Genomic DNA, 23688 nt, shown 5'->3' on the forward strand with positions numbered 1-23688 from the left:
AACCTTTATTAACTCTCTTTATTCGAAGTCCACAGGGTCCACAGGGCACCCGCCCTGACGCACCTGGCTTCTATGGGTTTCTTCTCTTGGTCGCTTGTTTCCGTCTCTGTGTGAGTGTGATTCTTCAGTGTACCGGTCTTCCTTCTCTCCTATCCTGCTCTTGCCTTGGGCTTGTTAACAAAACTGAGTTGGCCTCAGGCTGTGGGCGGGGTATTGGGGGAAGGACTGGATAATCCTGGGATTGAAAAGCTTTGCTGTTGGTGTCCGGTCCTCCAGGTCCCACCTACACCCCACTGTCTTCCTGTGGACCCTATGGACTTCGAAGAAAGAGTTAACAAAGGTAAGTTTTACCATAACTATCCTTTTTTCAGGTGCAATTTAAGTTATACAAATGACGTAAGTATTTGTATTTAATCAGTTAAATCCACCATGCTATCTTTAACTCCTCTGAAGCAGGTTACCATGTTAGGAAGATGGACAAACTTGCTTTGCAGAACCGCACTGAGGCCCTGATTCAGCAAGAAACGCAATTTGCAAAGCTACACGCAGGCAGCTTTGCAATTGCGTCCTTGCAATAATGCAAATGCAGCAGGAGGTGTATGACACCCCCTGCTGCATTTGCGATCCCAGCATTGCAACGGAGGTCACAGTGCTGAGATCACCATTGAGACCATCGGTTTTCGCGATGGTGGACGGCACTGGGTGGGCGGTCGGCCAGCTCAGCCTAACCGGCTTGCGAGCCCAGGATACTGCTTTGATCAATGCAGATTCTGGGCTTGCCACTCCCGGAAAATGGGGCGGATACGCCCTAGTTTCCAAGAACGGCGCCTGCCCCCGCACCGCCCCTTAAATGCCTCTGCCTGTCAATCATGCAGAGGCATTCAAGGGCTAGCGAGCATGTTAGCAGGACCCATCTACACACTCGCACTGCTGAATTAGCCCCTGAATGTATTGGCTGATTCGTACACAGGGTGGGGTTCAGTGATGTCATAGGGGTGGTCTATGTATTAAGCCTTGGAGAGAGATAAAGTGGACGGAGATAAAGAAGAAAGAAAATGACAGTTAGGAGCTGATTGGTTGGTACTTTATCTCTCTCCACGGCTTAGTACATAGACCCCTATCTCTCTCCAAGGTTTGATAGATCTCCCCCAATGGTTAGTTGCGCTATGCCCCTTAGTAATAGTGGTGGAGTTATATAGTACGTTCCGGTGTCGGGATTAAGATAGCCATCTGTATTTCGACGCCTATCTTAAGTCACTTGTCGGGATTTCAGTGTAGGTATCGCGGCCGCCGGTCTCATAAGTACATCCGGGCTCGGGCACCTTGTTCCTCACAACACAGGCATCTGCTATACCTGGTGTTGCTTCTATGTCAGCAAGTTCCTGCTGTACCTGTTATTTCTGCTCTAAGAGGTGCAGGCATGATCTCACCTAATAGATGCATGGTGTGGTGGATGGGGAAACTGGAGCCTCCTACCTCTTAAGAGGCAACTCCAAGGCACGCATCTGCTTTATCCTTCTCTGTGCAGTACATCATATTATGTCCCCCTAATTACTGGTCGGTGTCCCCTTAGGAGGGCTCATACCACACTTTTATGCTTTTAGACCCATCTGTGTGCTCCATCCCATAGTTAAAATAAAATTGTGGAAACAGAAAACCAGGATGACGTGAGCAGATGCAAATAGTCTATACGTACGTGATGTTTGCATGAGCTCTTGAGCTGGTCACCAAAGCCATAAAGAGTTCTCCATCAGCGGCTGGCATGTCGTCACAGTACACCGCTTCTCCGGACACTTGTATCATGGCGGAGTGGTGCATGACCGGCCGCCCAACGGTATCCTGAATGGGCTGATGGGCAGTAGCATCCTGGGAATGACACAAATCATTTACATCAAGTAAACATAAAAATGGCTTATACTAAAACTAGAGTAAAAGTGACTTACAAAGTGAGTTTAGCTGTATGTCGTAATAATAAACATGTATACCATATACTGTATGTTAGTTTCTTGCTTACAATCTATGGGATAACACAAGTTCGATACAGATGTGGCCACATACACCGACAGTATCCTCAAATCGCGCCAAACAGCCCCATTTGGTGCACCATGAAAAATGCAACTAGGCGCCGCCATGTCATTTTCACTCAATATTTACCAAATATGCGTCTTTATCACACCACACTCAGGGCCTGATTCAGACCCGGACGCTATGCTGCGCTCGCTCGCATTGAGCTATTTTTCGCAATCTGCGCATGCGTATAAGTCGCAATGCACGTGCGCGAACCAGTCAATGCGATGAGAAAGTGCTCGCCCGTAGCCCGCAGTCGGACCGCTATTTTGAGTGACAGATAGCGCCGTTTGTGGGTGGTAACAGGAGAAGGTGCTTGAAAACAGATGTGCGAACGCAGGCGTGCCAGACCGTCAGAACGGCGTTTAATGGGTGTGCATAATTAGCAAAGTAGCGTCATTACACATGTGACTGGGTTGTATTTTAGCCATAACTGCTCGCAATGTTGCGGTGGGAAAAGGCTACCACAAGCGCTGCGAGCAGCTCCGATGGCTCTCGATGTTCCCGATTAATCCTACAACTGTCGGAGATGACGTGTGTTGCGAGTGGCAAAGGGGCGTCTTTATACAGGTGCGAGCGCATAGTGCGGTCACTCGCTATTACTTAGTGGGCGGCTTTACGCGAGGCAGCGCGAGCACATGATTTAAATAGCCGGCCCCTTTTAGCCAGCGAGCGGACGCAAATATCGTCTGGGTCTGAATCAGGCCCTCAGTGCATCACTGGTGAATTTGTGTGCTAATAGCATGCAAAAAAGTCAATTCTGTAAAAAAATAAAGGCAAGACACTAGGGGCCAATATGAATGAGCAGCGCCATGCATCCCACCACGCAGAACAGCGCATACTTACACTGATTGCAAAAAATGCGCAAATCCTAAGTCCCCTCTACACTACAAGGGGGATATTTACTAAAGCGCAGGTTTGTAGAAGTGGAGATGTTGTCCATAGCAACCAATCAGGTTCTAGCTATTACAGGGGCGTTTTAAGAGAGGATGGGGCCCGTGTGCACATTCAGTGCGGGCCCCCTCCTCTTTCTGGCGTTGCCGCGGTGCAGTAGATTCTGGCTTAGTGAGAAAATGGTGCCCGTGCCTGTTTCCTGTGCATGAGCGAGTCACCGGGAAAATGGCTGCCACCATTTTCCCAGTGATTTTTGCTGCTCTGCAGCGCCGGGGTAACACTCTGGAAACTACGGACAGGTAAGTATAAGGCAATATGGGTGCAGGGCGTGCAGTGTGGGCACCCCTGGATCTAGATACCCCCCTGAGCTATTCTCTTCTAGAAGGTGATCGATAAATGTTAAATAGAATCTGATTGGTTGCTCTGGGCAACATCTCCACTTCTAAAAATCCGCACTTTAGTAATCATACCCCCAAGTCTGTTGATATGTGGCTGCAGCGCATAAACGATGTTACTGTATACGATGAGAAAAATATGCAAAATAGATGCAGAAATAATCCGTGGTGTGGCGTCTCGGTCGTGAGGTCATGCCAAGCATCTTGCGATATATGAAGCAGAAACACTAATGCTGCCCATCCACTACACGACATAGCAACGGCAGCACGATTACGACATTGTAATCGTGCTGTCGTATCCATGTCTGTGAGGAGCCTTCACTGAACGAGCAGTCGTTCAGTGCAGGCTCAATCAATCATCTGGTAACATGCTGAACCTGACGTTATCGTTGCCCAGCTTGTATGCCCGATGATAGATGTCCAATACGACCAGCGTGTACGCGCATCGCTGGTCGTATTAGACATTAAACTGCACGACTTGCGGGCGATTACCAAGCGATTGAGCAATAACGACGGTCGTTATCGCTCAATCGCTAGGTTTAAATCGCCTAGTGGATGGGCAGCATGAGTAAATCCAGCCATATTGCAAGGGCAAATAGTGCTTGGCGAGCTGTATGATCCAGTCACACAGCAATGTGGATCTTAATGTTGTTTGAGCATAGAAAAAGAACACATGTAAGGTTTGTGTGAACTGTGTAGAGCGGAGGTAACTGGGTAGAATAGCTTAAGGTTACGTGAGTAGTTTAGGAATTTGATAAGTTTAAAGCACTGATTTTTCAGGGAACATTTGAAGGATTGGAGGCTAATTGTTGTGTGAGTGAGGGCATTCCCTAGAATGGGCGCAGTCTGAAAAAAGTCCTGGAATGGGAGCAGGTAACAAGTGTGGGTGAGAGACACAGATTATGTGCAGAGCGGAGGGGTGGAGTTAAAAGAGATATTTTAAAAAAGTGAGCAGATGCGGGGCTGCTGGGGACATACTGCAGGCCCAGGGGTTAGATCAGGCCCAGGGGCATGCTTAAAAATGGGGGCGTGGTTACATGTAGTAAAAATAACATGCTGACCGAGGAGGGGGATAATCCTCCTCTTCCATTGAAGACCTGGGCCACCCAGATAAGCCAGCGGCCCATTTACTGAGTACACTCCCTCATCTCAGCAGCCCTGAACAGATGTGTGTTGGTGGAGTGTTGAATATGGCCTTGTATGTTAGTACAGTAGAAGTGTAAGGTATTCTAATAATTACCTCTACACAGTTCACACAAAACTTACATGTTTTCTCTTTCTACACGCACACATCCCGCTGACCCAGGCCAACATTCCTGTGTGACTTGATCACATAGCCCACCATGAACCTTTGCAATCTGGCTGGGTGGATATGCACTATGTAGATATTATCCTCATGTCTCAAAGACTATTTCCCCATAGAGTGCAAGCCTGCGAGCAGGGCCCTCTTACCATTCTGTCTGTCTGTTATTACCAACCCTTGGTCTATTACTGTTCTATTACTGTTTTGATCCAAATTGTTAAGCACAATGGTATATGCAGGCACTATACACTGAAGTGCCAAAAGTTATGGGATAGATGCCTAGTACCATGTAGGACCCTTTCGAACCCAGCAAAGTGCAGCAACTCAACATGGCAATGATTCCACAAGTTGACGGAAGACCTCTGGAGAGATGTTGGCCCATGCTGTCTGGATAGCTTCCCCACAGCTTCATGATATTTGTAGGTGCAGGGTCTTGAATGCGAATGGACCTCGTCACCATTCCCATAAATGCTCAATTGGGTTCATGTGGGATGAACATGGTGGCCACACCATTCGTCTGAACTCTCCAGAATGCTCCTCGAACCAATTCTGGACAACTTGGGACCAGTGACACGGTGCATTATCCTGCTGGAATATTCCATTGTTGTGGGGGTACGTGAAGTCCATGAAGAGCTGCAAATAGTAATCAAGCAATGCAACGTACTGGTTACTGGTCAATGATGCGTTCAGGCAGACCAGCGGACCCAACCCTTGCCACGTGAACACACCCCACATCATTATGGAACCACCACCAGCCTGCATGGTGCCTTGTTGGCAACTGAGGTCCATGGCTCATCGGACCACGGCACATGTTGCCAGTCCTCCAAGGTCCAATTTATGACGTCACGAGCCCAGGTGAGGTGCTTCACTGACCTACTGGATATTCGTCTGGTACCTCCTGCATTGAATATGGATTGATTTGAGGAAATGTTGCTCGTCTTTTACTACAGACAATTCAGACCGGGCGCTGCTGGTCATGATCATTAAGCACCCGTGGTCGGCCACTCTGCTGTCCATGAGGTATTCCTGGTACACACTTCACGCCGTAGATCAGGGAATGTTGAGTGTCCACACAATTTCGGAAATAGAATGCCCCATCTGTCGGGCATGCACTATAATTTTCCTCAATCCAGGTACCATTACCTTTATGTACTGCTATCCCATGAAATCATACTTACCTACCCTCCCGATTTGGTCGGGAGCCTCTGTAAAAAAATAAAGGCAAGACACTGGGGGCCGATATGAATGAGCAGCGCCATGCATCCCACCACGCAGAACAGCGCATACTTACACTGATTGCAAAAAATGCGCAGTTCCTAAGTCCCCACTACACTACAAGGGGGATATTTACTAAAGCGCAGGTTTGTAGAAGTGGAGATGTTGTCCATAGCAACCAATCAGGTTCTAGCTATTACAGGGGCGTTTTAAGAGAGGATGGGGCCCGTGTGCACATTCAGTGCGAGCCCCCTCCTCTCTCTGGCGGTGCCACGGTGCAGTAGATTCTGGCTTAGTGAGAAAATGGAGCCCGTGCCTGTTTCCTGTGCATGAGCGAGTCACCGGGAAAATGGCCGCCGCCATTTTCCCAGTGATTTTTGCTGCTCTGCAGCGCCACCCCTGCGCTGCAGAGCAGCACTCTGGAAACTACGGACAGGTAAGTATAAGGCAATATGGGTGCAGGGCGTGCAGTGTGGGCACCCCTGGATCTAGATACCCCCCTGAGCTATTCTCTTCTAGAAGGTGATCGATAAATGTTAAATAGAATCTGATTGGTTGCTCTGGGCAACATCTCCACTTCTAAAAATCCGCACTTTAGTAATCATACCCCCAAGTCTGTTGATATGTGGCTGCAGCGCATAAACGATGTTACTGTATACGATGAGAAAAATATGTAAAATAGATGCAGAAATAATCCGTGGTGTGGCGTATCGGTCGTGAGGTCATGCCAAGCATCTTGCGACATATGAGGCAAAAACACTAATGCTGCCCATCCACTACACGACAAAGAAACGACAGCACGATTACGACTTTGTAATCGTGCTGTCGTTTCCATGTCTGTGATGAGCCTGCACTGAACGAGCAGTCGTTCAGTGCAGGCTCATCAATCATCTGGTAACATGCTGAACCTGACGTTATCGTTGCCCAGCTTGTATGCCCGATGATAGATGTCCAATACGACCAGCGTGCACGCGCATCGCTGGTCGTATTAGACATTAAACGAAAATGGGTGCCGCTCCCGGCCTCCCGGGAAGGCAGGCAATCCTCCCACAAGCTGCCGACCCCTCCTGCCCCCCCATGAGTACATGAGAATCCCCGGCAGCAGGGGGCCTGTGACACGATTCACGCTGAATCGCGTCATTTCGGCCCCGCCCCCTGCTTCACAATGCTGGGATTATTGGCATTGTGTAGCGGGAGCAGGGCCAAAATGACATGAGTGTGTAGCCACGCCCCCGCTCTGCCCACAACAGCCAGCCACGCCCCCCAATTTTGCCGATCTGGCTGCCCCCTCCCGGAAGGGGGAGCCAGAATTTCGGCATCTCTGCATGAAATTTTAATAAATAAATAATAATAATTTGGTAATATACAGATAACCAATGTAAGGACTGACAGAGCTCAGTAGCAGAAGAAGAACGTTTTACAAGAAATATTAGTCTATTATATTAGATAGAAAATCTTTGCAATCGTCGGAAATAGGCCCCATATACCATTAGCCCACTCGTAGGGACACAACAAGGTATTACATTACATGAATTGCCATTATACTGACCTGATATCTCTGTATGCTTCTCGGTTTTGCACTTTGCCTAATGCCATTTTTTAGGTTGTTGTAGTGAGAAATCTCGGCAGGATAGCTGCGATCATTCACTCTGTACTATGGGAAAACGTGCAATAATACAGAAATACGTATAAAATCTTTCTTATGCGCATGTCAGTCATTAGTCTGAATCTACAGCATCAATCTATGAAAATAAAAATTTACTCTGAAAGGTCAAAAGGTCAGAGTACCCCGCCATAACGGAACGCATTATCCGCGGGAATTTGTGACACTATGGGCCCGATTCTGAGATGGACGCAAATGCAGTCGCTGCTGCGATTCCGTACACAGCGGCTGTAAGAAAATATGTAAATGTCGCAGCATCCAGGCTTTGTATAGAGACGCCCACTTGCAGTGTCTCAAGTCTGCCAGTTGTGTACCAAGAAGAAACCATTGTACGCCCATCCAACAGTCATCAACTTCTGAGTAACCCTATGGCAGTGCACAATGGGCGAAGGAACTAAGACGCCGGAACCTTAACAGCTGCGTACAGGTTAGCAGACGCAGACTGTGACACGCCCCTGAAACGGTATCGATACGCCTGTGGTTTTTGTCACCACTCCCCCGTTGCCATGCTTAAACTATCCCTGACCGTCAATCACTTTGAGAACAATCCTCTCTGCAACCGCAAGACCATCGTGGCACATGCTCAGTGCGATTTCGATGCATGCGTAGTGTAATAAACATCGCCCATTCGCGAAAACATAGGCGTTGCGCCCATCTCCCAATCAGGCCCTATGTACATACGCACCTAAACTACATCAACATCCCCAGATACCCCAACTGCAATCTATAACATAGTATATACTGTACACTTAGGGGTCTATTTACTAAACTGCGGATGTTTAGAAGTTGAGATGTTGCCCATAGCAACCAGATTCTACTTAACATTTATGAAGCACCTTCTAGAAGATAATAGCTAGAATCTGATTATTTGCTATGGGCAACATCCCCACTTCTAAACACATTAGTAAATATACTCCTTACAGCAGGGCCGAAACTAGGATATCTGTCACCCGGTGCGAGGCAGTAATTTTGCGCACCCTCCCTTCCCGTACCTGGATTTTGTCCTTGCTCCTCCATAAGGCAGTGCACTAGTCAGACGTCCCTGGTATAGTGACTAACATTATTCCACACACCATAATGCCCATTACACATTATGCCACACACTGTAATGCCTATTACCAAAGTGCCACTTACATATTTGCCCGACACCATTTTATGCCCCGCAGTAAGGCTTCTAATTACTTTAAAATTACCTGCTCATTGTCATGGGCTTTATACTCGTTGCCAGGGGGTTTCATGCTCGTTGCCAGGGGGTTTCATGCTCATTGCCAGGGGGTTTCTTGCTCATTGACAAGGGGTTTCATGCTTGTTGGTAGGGGGTTTCATGCCCGTTGCCAGGAGATTTCATACTTGTTGCAAGGAGGTTTCATGCTCATTGCCAGAGGGATTCATGCTCATTGACAACGAGTTTCATGCCCGTTGTCAAGGGGGTTTCATGCCCGTTGCTAGGGGTTTCATGCCCGTTGCCAGGAGGTTTCATGCCCGTTGCCAGGAGGTTTCATACTCGTTGCCAGGAGGTTTCATGCTCATTGCCAGGTGGTTTCATACTCGTAGCCAGGGGGTTTCATGCTCGTTGCCAGGGGGTTTCATGCTCGTTGCCAGGGGGTTTATGCTCGTTGCCAGGGGGTTTCATGCTCATTGCCATGGGGTTTATGCTCGTTGCCATGGGGTTTATGCTCGTTGCCAGGGGGTTTCACGGGAGAAGATGCAGCTTTCTGCATCTTTTCCCAGCACTTCCGGGAACGCTATGTGCATTGCGCTAGCCTAACAGACACTAGAGGGCATCTGTCTTCTCCTCGGCGGCGGCCATTTTCAGATGGCCGTTCATAGGCAAACGCAGGAGGGGTTTCCGTCTGCCTGGAAACCCCCCTCCCCAGCCCACACCATGACCACAATAGAAATAGTAATATAACAGAATGTTACTAGTGCTGCATGTTCTTCTCAGTATCACAAATTACATAATTAGCACCACCTGTAGATCTTCTAACATGTATCAGCCAGTAATAAATAACCTGTGCACTAAATAGGAGATCTGGAAAACATTCACTGTTAGGGATGTGCTGCTATAGAGCCCAATATGTACATATATGTCCAGGGCAGTGCTAGGTTACTCTGCTGCTCCTCCAGACTCCTGGACTTGCTCCCATGCCCTGGAATGGTGCCAACATCTAGAATAAAATCATTCAGCTCAGGCAGGATGGCCATACTGCCGCATATAATGGATTACTGTGATCGCTACTCCTGTATATGCTGGAATTATTACACGCAATACACTTTGTATGACACATATTAAAGCTGGATAATTCTACCCTCTTCATGGACTGGCCACACTCACTCTAAAATCAAGCATTTGGAAACCCCCCCTCTAGAAATCCTGCGTTTGCCACTGCCGTTTTAAGCAGAGCCCATGCGGACGGAGCCGTCCACATGGAATCTGCAGCCCCCAAGTCCCCTCGTACTACAAGACTGCGCGGTGTGTGTAGGGGCTGAGTCAGCCCTTTTTCACCCCCTGCATTCCGGTATCCGGTGCACCTCTAGCCCCCCCCCCTAGTTGCGGCCCTGCTTACAGTCAACAGATTGATCCTACCTGTGATTTCAGGGTATATAAGACCTCCAGGTAGAATTTGAAGAGAAAGCTGACTGTCAACGCTCTCCTGTATTCCACCTTTCCCCCGGGAGCTGACGATGGAAGAGTAACCTCATCCAGTATCCATCTGCAGGCATCACCCAGCGTCTCCTCGTTCCACTGCCTGGTAAGAACAACACATGCAATAAGGATCCATAGCACAACGTAATGATGGGCACAGGAGACAACAACGGATATCGGACCTGAATCTGAGCCACAGACAACTCTGCTAAAATTCCGCATGTCGGGTGCGAACGTAAATCTAATGCGGATGTCCGCGCCGGGGCTATTCTGACTCCTATGGATCTCTGCATCTGCACCTTCCCCCAGATCTCTGTCCGCTACAGCAGCCGCCATCACTATTATTGGCACTTACACCCACGCTATGCCGGGTGCAAGAGATATAACTGAAATAGGCATCACTTCGGCATAGGCACAATATGGCGTTACTCTGGTTACACGCCCAGGAGACGGTTCTCTCATATGCAGAGATGGGTATGATCGCTGTGATGTGTGAGCATTCTGCTAAACATTGTGGATGGGTAAACTGCAGCTGTAACCTTAATGCAATGAGATAAGGATTTGACATTATTGGAACAAAAGTATTTTGAAATATTTTTTTTTCTTTGCCGTAACTTGTGAGCCTGCAGCTATGAAGACATCACTTTTAGGGGGAGATTTAATAAAGCTTGGAGAGAGGAGCTGATTGGTTGGTGCTATTTATCTCCAATTATATCTAACTGTAATTTTTCAAACACAGGGGTTTATTTACTAAGCAGTGTTAGGAGACAGAGTGAAAAGTGATAAGAAAGTGATAAGGTGCCAGCCAATCAGCTCCCACCTGTAATTTTTCAAACACAGGCTGTGGGGCCTATTCATTAAACGTAAAAATTCAATTGAGATAATTAGCTTTAGAACTCTCATGGAGTTCTAGCTAATTATAGGTGGAATTCATCATTCCACCTCTCCATAAGTATCTATTCCGAAAAGCTGTCATTATTGCGATGACAGCTTTTCGGGAAATAGATACTTTTCCCTGCCTACACTACCTTATCGCGTCTGGAAACAGTGCTGCGCATGCGCTGTTACATCTGTAAAACGAGCGCATGCGCAGCACTGCCTACAGATGCCGTAAGTTTCGTACCCACCCCCGACTCCCCCCCACCCTCTCCCCCCTCCGCTCACCTTCCCCCCCCCGACTTACCTGTCCGCGCAGCAGCCTCCGGCTCCGTCCTGCTGGTCTGTCATGTGGTTTCCCTGCAGACCACATGACAGATAAGAAAAAACAAAAACAAAATTTTTTTTCTTTTTCTAAACTTTCTTGTGCTCTGCTGGGGAGCACACATGACAGACCAGCCTCCGGAGCCTGAGGATGGAGCAGAGCGCCGGAGGGACTCGTCGGGGGACCTGCACACGCTGATACAGGTTAGTGGGTTCTGCTATTCGCCACCTCACAGTGGCGAATAGTAACTGCATCAAATTCCGAAAATTCATAATTTTCGGAATTTGATGAATACCATAATTTCCACATCCCCATACTAATGTACTAATATACTAGGGATGAGCGGGTTCGGTTCCCTGAGAACCGAACCCACCCGAACTTCGGGGATCCGGGGCGATCCGAGCCCAAGCTCGGATCTCCCTGTCTGCCCCGGATCCCTCTCCCGAGGCAAAACCTCGAGATCTGCTGTCGGATCTCGAGGTTTTGCCTCGAGCGGCCATTTAAAAAAAAATGCCTTTGCCTTTAATGGGCAAAGTGCTGATTGGCTGACAGAGCCGTCTGTCACGGCTCTCAGCCAATCAGCATTATGGTGCTCATTTGCATGTAGCACGGACTCGTGAGATCCGTGCTACATGCATCTGTGTGATTGACAGTGACACAGAGCACAGATGGGTCAGTGAGACCCGTCTGTGCTGCTGTGTATTTCAATGACACAGATGCACGCACGGACCAGGAGATCCGTGCTACTTGCATCTGTGTCATTGACACAGAGCACTAACGGGTCCGTGAGACCCGTCTGTGCTGCTGTGGTAAATAAAAAAAAAAAAACCTGTGTAAAAAGAGAAAAAAATGGCGTCCTCCCCCCCAAAAAAAGAGCAACCAGCCCCGGGCATTAGTGACCCAGTGCTGGGTGTGCTTAAATACAGGGGACAAACGACATAGGGGTCCCCTGTACTTAAACACAACCAGCACCGGGCTAGTCAGAACCAGAGCTGGTTGCCAAAATACGGGGGACAAACGACGTAGGGGTCCCCCGTATTCTGCGCAACCAGCTCTGGGCTCTGATCCGGTCCTGGTTCTGGAAATACAGGGGAAAAAAATGAGTATGGTTCCCCTGTATGTTCCAGAACCAGCACTGGACTTTTTCTAGCGGGGGGCTGATGCCACAGCCAGGGGAGCCCTTTCACCGGGCCCCCCAGCCGCAGCATCAGCCCTGACCGCTAGTCAGCCCAGGCCGGGGATCCCTGGAGAGCTGGGGACCCCCCCAATAAAGGGGTCACCCTCTCCAGGGCACCCCAGGCCCAGGCTGATAGCCCGGGGCTATCCCCGCCACCCCTGGTGGCGGTGGGTGGCGGGTTGATTGTGTGGTGTGGTGTAAATAAAGAATATCAAACATTGTCTTTACAAGTAGAACTGCAAGTCCCAGCAAGCCTGCCCCGCATGCTGGTACTTGGAGAACCACAAGTACCAGCATGCAGGGCATTAAGGGCCCACTAGTACCTGTAGTTCACCTGTAAAAAAATGTTTAAAAAAAACACAGGACACACACACCGTGACAGTATAAGTTTATTAAACATACATACACACACACACACACACACACATGTACACATACTCACCTATGTAACCCTGTAGCATCGGTCCACTTGTCCGGTAAAGTATCCCTAGGGGACCTGTGAAAAAAAACATACTCACCATCTCCTATGCGAGGTTCTGTCCTCTTCGTTCCAAAGTAGGCATCCCCGGACTTGGCAAAAAAAAAAAACGAAAACGCGATCCACGAACTTAGTACCGTTCTATAGAATGGTACTTCCCGAATGAGAGCTTAGCGGCGGGGTATCACCATGGAAACCCCGCTGCTAAGCGTTCATTGGCTGAGAGAGGTCATCTCCCGTCTCTCAGCCAATGAACGGCTCCCTCCATTGTAGTCAATGCTGGGAGCCGCAAGGTTATTAAAGTTTACCCTGCGGTTCCCACCATTGACTACAATGGAGGGAGCCGTTCATTGGCTGAGAGACGGGAGATGACCTCTCTCAGCCAATGAACGCTTAGCAGCGGGGTTTCCATGGTGATACCCCGCCGCTAAGCTCTCATTCGGGAAGTACCGTTCTATAGAACGGTACTAAGTTCGTGGATCGCGTTTTCGTTTTTTTTTTTTGCCAAGTCCGGGGATGCCTACTTTGGAACGAAGAGGACAGAACCTCGCATAGGAGATGGTGAGTATGTTTTTTTTCACAGGTCCCCTAGGGATACTTTACCGGACAAGTGGACCGATGCTACAGGGTTACATAGGTGAGTATGTGTACATGTGTGTGTGTGTATGTATGTTTAATAAACTTATACTGTCACGGTGTGTGTGTCCTGTGTTTTTTTAAACATTTTTTTTACAGGTGAACTACAGGTACTAGTGGGCCCTTAATGCCCTGCATGCTGGTACTTGTGGTTCTCCAAGTACCAGCATGCGGGGCAGGCTAGCTGGGACTTGCAGTTCTACTTGTAAAGACAATGTTTGATATTCTTTATTTACACCACACCACACAATCAACCCGCCACCCACCGCCACCAGGGGTGGCGGGGATAGCCCCGGGCTATCAGCCTGGGCCTGGGGTGCCCTGGAGAGGGTGACCCCTTTATTGGGGGGGTCCCCAGCTCTCCAGGGATCCCCGGCCTGGGCTGACTAGCGGTCAGGGTTGATGCTGCGGCTGGGGGGCCCGGTGAAAGGGCTCCCCTGGCTGTGGCATCAGCCCCCCGCTAGAAAAAGTCCAGTGCTGGTTCTGGAACATACAGGGGAACCCTACTCATTTTTTGTCCCCTATATTTCCAGAACCAGGACCGGATCAGAGCCCAGAGCTGGTTGCGCAGAATACAGGGGACCCCTACGTCGTTTGTCCCCCGTATTTTGGCAACCAGCGCTGGTTCTGACTAGCCCGGTGCTGGTTGTGCTTAAGTACAGGGGACCCCTACGTCGTTTGTCCCCTGTATTTAAGCACACCCAGCACTGGGTCACTAATGCCCGGGGCTGGTTGCTCTTTTTTGGGGGGGTGCACGCCATTTTTTTCTTTTTTTACACAGGTTTTTTTTTTTACCACAGCAGCACAGACGGGTCTCACGGACCTGTCATTGCTCTGTGCCAATCACACAGATGCATGTAGCACGGATCTCCCGGGTTCGTGCTACATGCAAATGGGCACCATAACGCTGATTGGCTTCCTGTCTGCCACTGCAGTGCCACTCCTAGATGGGCCACGTGTTTGTGCCGCCCCCTTGTGTCGCTTAGCATAGTCATCCAGCTTCCTCGGTACAACCTTTTGGCCTAAAAACAATATTGTGAGGTGTGAGGTGTTCAGAATAGAGTGGAAATGAGTGGAAATTAATGTTATTGGGGTTATTAATAGCGTAGGAACAAAAAAAGGCCCATTTATGTGATTTTAGCGGTTTTTTTTTATTTTTTAAGAAAAAATCCAGATCCAAAACACAAAACCCAGAACCCAAAACACGGAAGGGTGGTTTTGGCAAAACCAATCCAGATCCAAAACACGAAGAAAGATCCAGATCCAAAACCAAAACACAAAACACGAAAAGTGTCCGGTGCACACCCCTATAATATACTAATGTACTAATATATGGGGAGTGTGGAAATTAACGCAGGGGGACTTAGCAAGGAGATATCTGTGATATCTCCTGTGCTAAGTCTGTTCATGAATACCAAAATAACGTTATTTAAGGAAAATGTCCTTAAAAACGTTATTTTAGTGTTGATGAATAGGCCCCTGTGGTTGAAAAATGACAGTTGGGAGCTGATTGGCTGGCACCTTATCACTTTCTTACCACTTTTCACTCTGTCTCCTAACACTGCTTAGTAAATAGACCCCACAGCCTGTAAAGTGACAGTTAGGAGCTGATTGGTTGGTGCTATTTATCTCCAATTTTCTCTCTCTCCAAGTTTTATTAAATCTCCCCCTTAGCTACTTTCCTCCAGGGGCTTCTTTATCACGGGCCGCGGCTGTTTGGCCCACGCCTTGGTGGATTTTTTAAGTGGAAGACTAATGATTTCAGCATTGCTGCAGGTTTCTATTTAGGAGTAATAATGCTAATATGGCTAATGTCCCTATGCTTGAATAAAAAAATGTACATCTGTAGGAGACGTTTGCTCAAGTGGCGGTATGGTGCGTGTAACTCAATGGCCGCGGTCCAGCTATCTGCCGGAGCTCTAAAATTTGATAGGTTTAAATAAACTTTAGCTCTAAGTGAATATGCCTTTTAACACTATTTAGTAAAATACAAATATATATTGGGGGAAATTTATCAAGCCTTTTAAAGAGTAGAGAAGAGGACCAGTGATGAAATTGCCCATCATAACCAATCAGCTTCTACCTATCATCTTATAGACTGTACTTGATAAATGCTAGCTAGAAGCCGATTCATTACTTTAAGCAACTTCTCCACCCTTTAGAAGGCTTGATACAGCTCCCCTTAAGTTTGTTAACTTTGTTGAGGGGAAGTATCTAAAAAAGGTTTTGGCAGAACATCATTCAGGTAAATTAACTTCCATCGTACAGTGGGCCTGATTCAGAGCCGGACGCTCCGACCAGAGCGCTCGCTCTGAATCAGGGCCCTCCTACCTCAACTTGGAGCGGCCTCTTGGACGCTCGCATAGCTGTGGGTTACCACCCACAGCTATAGCGAGCGTCCATGATGATGGTCGCGATGGTCAAGACCATCGCGACCATCGGGCTTGCGACGAGACCCTGCGGTAGGGTCTCGCTGCCGCAAGCCCTGGAGTGATTTTGGCTCTATCAGAGCCAAAATCACTCCCACTGACATCACTAGTGATGTCAGTGGGGCCGGACCTAGACGGTAGGCGTTCCCATGGGAACGCCTCCGTCTGGCAGCCACGCCCCCGGCACGGCCACCAAAGGGGGCGTGCTGTCACTCACCATCGACAGCACACCCCCTTTGGTGCGAGACCCCGAGTGATGGCTACCCCGTCGCTCGCCGGGTCTCGCGCATGCGCACGCCGGAGCTCCCTCCGTCGTGCGCATGCGCACTAGGGCACCATCGACCCGCTTGCGAACGTCCTGTGCTCGCAAGCGGGTCTGAATGAGACCCAGTATCTCTCAATTACCAACCAAGTTATACTGTACACTTGTGCTCCAGCAGGGATATATGAAAAATATGTACGGAGAGGATCGTCTGAGGACTGGACTGTCCTAGACCCTTGTTTGACTGCTGGGGCTGGCAAATGCTATTATTTTAGAGAAACGTAGAATATATCCTTGATAAAGCACCCCATGCGGTGTGAAACGCATTGGACTTGGAACGGGACCCCAGGCGGAGATACTAGCTGGAGCTAGCGAAATTTGAGAGACTATACTATTGGCGGGCGTCCGGCGTCTGACGTCATCGAGAGGCGCGGCACCACGCGCTTCCACAGACCAGCCGGAGACTGCCGTTACAAGAAGAAGCCCCAGAGCAGGGTAAGAATAGGGACAATCACTACCACAAATGGACTTTTACCAGGCGGATTGCCCATACCTCTCCCGAGGTCCGCTCCTTACATTGCCATAAAAAGACTATAAACATCAAAGAGCACTATTTAAGTGCGATTTTATATGCTTCATTTGCTTTTTTTTTAACCACTGCACCTTCCCACATCCACATATATTGTGATTCTCATATACTGTAATATTATTATTTACCAATTACTATTTTTTATTTAAATTTTATTATTATTTTTATTAATTTCTACCTTTCCTAAACTCATTCTTTCTTAACTTTTCAAACTTAGACCATCACCTATCCCTCACCCCTTCTTCATAGCGCTCAATAATTTCTATCTACTGCAATTTTATTATAAGTTTGAGCTGGTTTACAACATAGAAGCGCAGCAATACTACTACTTTTCTATACTGGACAAGCGGCAGCCATTTTCCTGGAGACCAATATGTACCGTCGAAGCCGGATAATTGGCTGAGACAGGATCGGTTTAAAATTAGATCGGGACGATGCCATTTTGCAATGAGACGCCATTTTGCGACTGGCCGCCCAGCGCCATTTTAGTGAAACTCGCCATTATAAGTACATACGGCGATGCTATTATTTAGCGTCGTGCGATTCCCACGCAATAGAAAGAAGTTAAAAGTCCTTACCATACAAATACAGACAGTCACTAAAACATATAAAATGATTAACCCTGCAAAACACATACCATGGTGTACTCCAATAAACACAGTCTCACAACGCTAACTAGCGTCTTTTCCCAATTCCCTAATACGTACACACTGCACACTTACATGAAAGGTTCCTTAACATTAAAGTGTAATATTCAAGGTTTATTCAGTAATGATTAATGTTGTGAAATAAAGGTTATTTGATATCTAAGGTTTAGTACATGATAAGCAGACCGTGTTTGGTGTTGTACTGATCCACTGTGTCTCGACAGATTTCCGGTATCGTTGGTGAGAAGAGCGGAACATGCGTCTGCAAATTATGGACTATAGAGAGTAAAAACATTAAAATGTACTCTGTAATGTTAGCAGCTTAGATTAGCATGCAGCGGGAAAAAGGACACAAAGGGCTGTTGGAGGCTGAATTGTGTCCATTTGAATTGACCTATGAAATATCCTGTAACACAAGCAGCATGACGGAGAATCAATGGAATTATGCCAATCTGTTCTATTGTATTGCCTATCCCTGTAAGTGTATATATGTGCGCTCTCTGACCCCAGTCAAGAGTCTTCTTGCTGTGCTGTTGACGGAGGTTTCTATTGCTGATGCCGGTATCTGGGTCCAGAGCGCGTGCGTATGTAACAACTGTACCTTGGGTCTGTATGATTTACTTGCGCTAATTGTATTTAGATCACAGCGTGTAACCATCTGTTTTTATATTGAATAATATCTTTTTGTGCTTTGGAACCACACTCAAAGTCTGAAAGCTTTTATTTCTTGTGCGAATCATAACGCTGAATAGCGACAATTGTTAGAAGGTATAGGCAGGAATCGATTGTTAGAAGGTATAGACAGGCAGGAATCGATAGTACTATTTAGATACGTCACCCACTATGGCTTCTGCATTGGAGATAAATTTGTCTGTGACATTTGATCAGTAAGTGTTGAGTTAGGCAAGCAGTGGTAAGGTGTGCGGCTATGACATAACATTGTATACTGGGTACTTCCAACACTGATGCCAGGTTCAAAATAGGAAGTGAACCACGGCAATTAATAAGAGCTCCTGTGAATTCAGCAACTCTGCAATATTTGGAATTTTAATCCAGAGCATAACAAAGATGGCACTAACCAACCTTCCGATCATCGCTTCTCCGGTCTTCTCTGCTTGAACTGTGCTTGCGCCAATGCCGCCAAAGTAAATGTTCAGGTCTTTGACGATGTCTGAATTCTCACAGAAAAGGACCCTCATCCCGGCCACCACTATAGGCGCCGCGTTGACCTTCCTCTGTGCTTGTCTGAATGCAGACACAATCTCCCACTGCAGGCAGAGGACAATGGCACGGGAATGGTTATAGATAAATAGTCACTTTAGCCTGAGATCAAGTCACATTCAAAAATGCCTTAAATGAAAATCTGGGAAATAAAATAAAAATATACAACAGATGCTATGACAAATGCATCTGCTATAATCACCTAATAAACATTAAAACATGCAAAAGACAAAACACAAGCAGACAGCGCTACAATAAATATCTGCAGTAATTAGGAGCAGTCACCAGATTAGCTACAATTAAAACAACAAAACATGATAAAACTATTCGAGAACAGCTGGGAGACATGTCCCACTAAGTCATGGCCCTACATTGACGCACGTTTCAGGGGCAGGCGCACGAAAAATTGAAGGGGTATTTTTAAGAGAGCGCCCAGAGGCGGACCAGCACTTCCGAAGTGCTCTTATCCCAGGTACACACTGGAGCGATGTTGTGCCAATTTGGCCACATCGGAATGACAAATCGTGCAGTGTGTATGCGCGATATGCACGGTCCCACGGCCGCATGCGATGTCGTCAAGTTTCATGTGCTGCGCATCAAACCTGACGATATTGAATGCGGCGCCATGCATGTTATTGAAGGACGGAACGAGTGATCTTCCATACTTCATTAACCATTGCAGTGCGTGATGGCAATCATGCGATGTCCGGGGTGTCCATAGACATTGGCGCGATTGCCGGTCGCACAAGTGTCCCTCTGTCCCGATTGTTCATTAAAAAAAAATTCTACTTCAGGGTCCATAGGGGGTCCACAGGGTTGACCTTGGGGTATAGCTGGATCTGGATCCATGGGCACCACGCAGTTAAAGCTTTGCTGCTCCCAGGATGCACTTGGGTCCGTCCTCCTCTATACCCCGCCCCCGAGCCACAGCACCTCAGTTTTAGTTGGTGCCCGGCCGGAGTCGGGTCACCCTGCGCAGGGGGGCTGCAGGAGCAGCCCCCAAAAGCTTTTTTATTTCTTTTAAAAATAGAAAAAAAAAGAAAAAAGAGCCTGTTAGGTTTTTTGTTTTTTTTATTAATACAAGGCTCTGTAGTGGCAGCGAAGGGCTTTCTGTGCAGACGCCCACTCTGCCGCTCTTATTCCCCGCTGGCGCCGCAACGCCAGTATCACACTGGGGATCGCGGCGGGAGGCCAGAGTCCGTGCTAGCCGGACTCTGGGGACCTCCCTGGACTGCTGCCGGAGACAAGCCGCGAGTGGCCGATTAGCGGCGGCTCGCGGGTCTTGCCAGCAATGCAGTCCTTTGCCCCCGATTCTAGAGGACAAACCGGGGGCTGCTAGCGGTGGCGGCGGGCTCCCCCTCTGCGGAGGAATACCCCGTCAGTCCACCAGACCACCAGTGTTACATCTCGGCAAGCGGGATGCCGGCAACCCGGGGGTTAATGGCTAGCCAGGGGAGGCAGCCTTCCCTGTATAGCGGCTCCTCCCCTCAGCTCAGCGCGCCTTTCAGCTCGTAGTCTGGTGTCGCTGAGCTGCAGATTACTCGGCCACTCCTCCTCTGAGGTCTCTGGGGACCATTTTCTCTGTGGCAGCGCAGATACTCTCAGGGAGCATGCGGACCGGTCCCCCTGTGTACCTCTCCCCTGACAAGGACAGTGTACACAGCGCTATAGCCCTCCCAGACACTGAATCTGGGCGGTTGATTGTAGTGGAAAGGTGCAGTGAGTATATCTTCTCTGCATGGTATGTGACTTTTGCTAGTGCTGCCTGTCTGTGCTTATTTCTACTTACTGTCAGCTTATACCTATCCCTTTCCTTCTCCTACAGGCCCTACAGGTGTGTGGGGGAAGGGTGTTTCTACTGACCTCACTTATCTAGATCACGTATTTGTGAGGTCCGTCACATACAGTTGTGTGCTGCACAGTACCATATTGTGGGCTGTTGTTCAGCACACTGGTGAGTGCGTTTGATTCTGCTCGGTTGCCAGATATATTTTTTTGTATAATATATTTTGTCATGTCGGACGAGGAGATTGAGCACTCCGTGGCTCCGGTGTTGGTCTCCTGCGGACGCTGTTCTGCAGGAGTGGATAAGGAGGATTTGTCACTGGATGGCCTGTGTAGACGGTGCCAGGTGATTCCTGGCCCCTCAAAACCTCCTATAACGCAGGAGCCACCATGGGCGATGTTTTCTCAAGTGCTGGTGTCTATTGCAGACCGTCTGTCGGTCCCGACTGCGGTTCCTGCTAGGGTGTTGCCCCAGCCGGCCGTCCCCCATTCCCCGGGTGTCCCGCAATTATTGCGCAGCCCCCCCGGGTCTCAGTCTGTTGGTCCTTATGCGGGGTTGCCTATGTATATACAGGCTTCCCCGGTGACGCAGCAGTCTGTGGTGCCCTTCCAGGCCCCTCTGGCGGTTCCTCCACCCTGGGTGGATGTGCTCTCCAACTCCGTGCAAAATTTGGCGGCCGCGTCTTCGGCTTTTCAGTCAATGTTGCAGACTGACATGCCTTCCAGGGCGTCAAAATGCCCACTACTAATCGTCCATTAATGTGCGAGCACTGGTAAGGGCGGTGCGTGCCATTCTCTTGATAGAGGATGAGGCACCAGCTCCTAAGTCGAAGTATCCTAGTTTTAAAAAGACTAAGGTGGCTTCTGCGGTGTTTCCCCTGTCTGATCAGTTGACGGATCATATGGCGGTGGCTTGGCAGGCGCCCAGTAAGAGATTCCTACCTCAGAAGCGGTTGGCTTCTAATTACCCCTTTCCTGAGGCACATTGTAAGAAATGGGAAACTCCACCGGCGGTGGATTCTCACGTTTACCCGTTTAATACGGAGCGCTACTTTGCCATTACCGTCTATATCCTCGCTGAAGGATCCCACGGACAGGTAAGTTGAGACTTGCTTGAAGTCTATTTACTCCCTCTCAGGGGCAGTGGCCCGGAAGGTCGATGGCCATCTCCTGGGTGGCCAAGGCCATTGAGGGATGGGCTAACGCATTGGAGGATACCTTTCCGGACGACGCTCCGGATGTCCAGAGGGCGTTGTTGGGACAGATGAGGGACGCTGCTTCCTACATTGGAGAAGCCTCTTTGGATGCTAGTCTGCTGACTTCTCGAGTATCGTCTGCAGCAGTGTCTGCCCGCCGATCCTTATGGCTGAGGTCCTGGAGAGCGGACTCTGATTCAAAGAAGGGCCTGAAGGCCTTGCCTTTCAATGGAGAACTACTATTTGGTCCGGACTTGGACAAAATAGTGGATACTCTGGCTAAATCCAAGTCTGCTTTCCTCCCTTCGGCGGCAACGCCTGCCAAGGTCCGGAGCTCGGCTTTTCGTTCCTTTCGGGTTCAGGGTAAGGCAAAAGGTCAGTCCTTCCCGAGACAGTCGGTGAGTAAGACTGCCTCTAAACCCAAGAAGCAAGCCTGGAGTGCTTGGCGCCCTTCTTCCAAGCAGGAAGATAAACCTGCGGCCTGATGGGACGGGCCTACCTCTGGGGGACCTCAGAGTGGGAGGCCGACTTCTTCTATTTGCCCAGTGCTGGCACAATACCACCACGGATGCCTGGGTTCGAGAAGTGGTCTCCCAGGGGTACGCCCTGTCTTTTCGGCACAGACCGCCCCACCAGTTTTTCTGCACGAGTCCTTCTCAGGACAAGACCAAGGCGTTACAGATTCAGGAGGCTATAGCATCCTTGCTGAAAGCAGGGGTCATTGTTCCCATTCCTCAATCACAACAAGGGACGGGGTACTATTCGTCTCTGTTTCTGGTGCAGAAACCCAATGGTTCTTATCGCCCTATCCTCAATTTGAAGTCTCTGAACAAATTCCTCAGAGTTTCCAAATTCAGGATGGAAACGTTACGTTCCATCATTCTGGCGATGGAGCCTGGGGATTACATGGTGTCCCTGGATATCCAGGATGCCTACCTCCATGTTCCGATAGCACCTTCGCACCAGCAGTATCTGAGGTTCGCTGTCCTTCAGCAGCATTATCAGTTCAGGGCGCTACCCTTTGGCCTCTCCACAGCACCGAGGGTATTCACAAAGATTATAGCTGTCATGGCCGCACATCTTCGGAACCAGAATGTATGGCTGCTGTCGTATCTGGACGACCTCCTGTTGCTGGCGAGCTCCCCGGAGGTACTGCTTCAACATCTCCACCTGACGGTCGCTTGCCTGCAGGCGCACGGGTGGCTGATAAATTGGACAAAGTCCTCCCTGATTCCATCACAGCGGATGGTTCATTTGGGAGCCCTGCTGGATTCTCGTCAGCAAAGGATCTTCCTGACTCCGGAGAAGGTCTCCTCCCTACAGCTGCAGGATACACAGTTGCCTGAGCAGTTGCCGCCTGTCGGTCCATTCGGCTACGAGAGTTCTGGAGTCCATGGTGTCGACATTCGACATGGTGGAATTTGCCCAGTTCCATTCCCGGCCCCTGCAGGGGCTGATTCTATCGGAATGGAACGGGTTACCTCACCGGATCTGCTCTCAGATGCTGGTGTTGTCCCCGGAGGTTCGGCAGTCTTTGGCTTGGTGGCTTCAGACCGCTCATCTGGTCGAGGGGCGCCCCTTTTGGATCCCGGACTGGGTCCTGCTCACGATGGATGCCAGTCTCCGGGGTTGGGGGGGCAGTGACCGGCTCTTTGTTGCTTCAGGGTCGTTGGTCCGTGGAAGAAGCACTTATCCCCATCAACATCCTGGAACTGCGGGCAGTATACAGGGCCCTGCAGTCGTCTGGCCCCGCTCTTCACGGAAGGGCGGTTCAGGTGCAGTCCGACAACGCCACCACGGTGGCGTATATCAACCACCAAGGAGGAACTCGCAGTCGGGCAGCGATGTCGGAGGTATCTCGCATTCTTGCTTGGGCGTAGTGT

The 23688-nt window shown here is 49.0% G+C and overlaps 1 protein-coding gene across 1 annotated transcript in view; it reads right to left on the reverse strand.

Annotated features, from left to right (window-relative positions):
- LOC148521208 (aldehyde oxidase 1-like) overlaps positions 1 to 23688 on the reverse strand; it is a 135282-nt gene that overhangs the window by 50451 nt on the left and 61143 nt on the right. The window contains exons 14-17 of the mRNA XM_088475570.1: positions 18687 to 18871; positions 10125 to 10287; positions 7424 to 7528; positions 1697 to 1866 (exon numbers count right to left, since the gene is read on the reverse strand). Of these exons, the coding sequence (XP_088331696.1) occupies positions 1697 to 1866; positions 7424 to 7528; positions 10125 to 10287; positions 18687 to 18871 (623 nt within the window). The remainder of the gene's footprint in view (positions 1 to 1696; positions 1867 to 7423; positions 7529 to 10124; positions 10288 to 18686; positions 18872 to 23688) is intronic.

This window comes from Taudactylus pleione, unplaced genomic scaffold (genome assembly GCF_031769625.1).
Source record: "Taudactylus pleione unplaced genomic scaffold, aTauple2 ptg000173l, whole genome shotgun sequence".
NCBI classification, from domain to species: domain Eukaryota; kingdom Metazoa; phylum Chordata; class Amphibia; order Anura; family Myobatrachidae; genus Taudactylus; species Taudactylus pleione.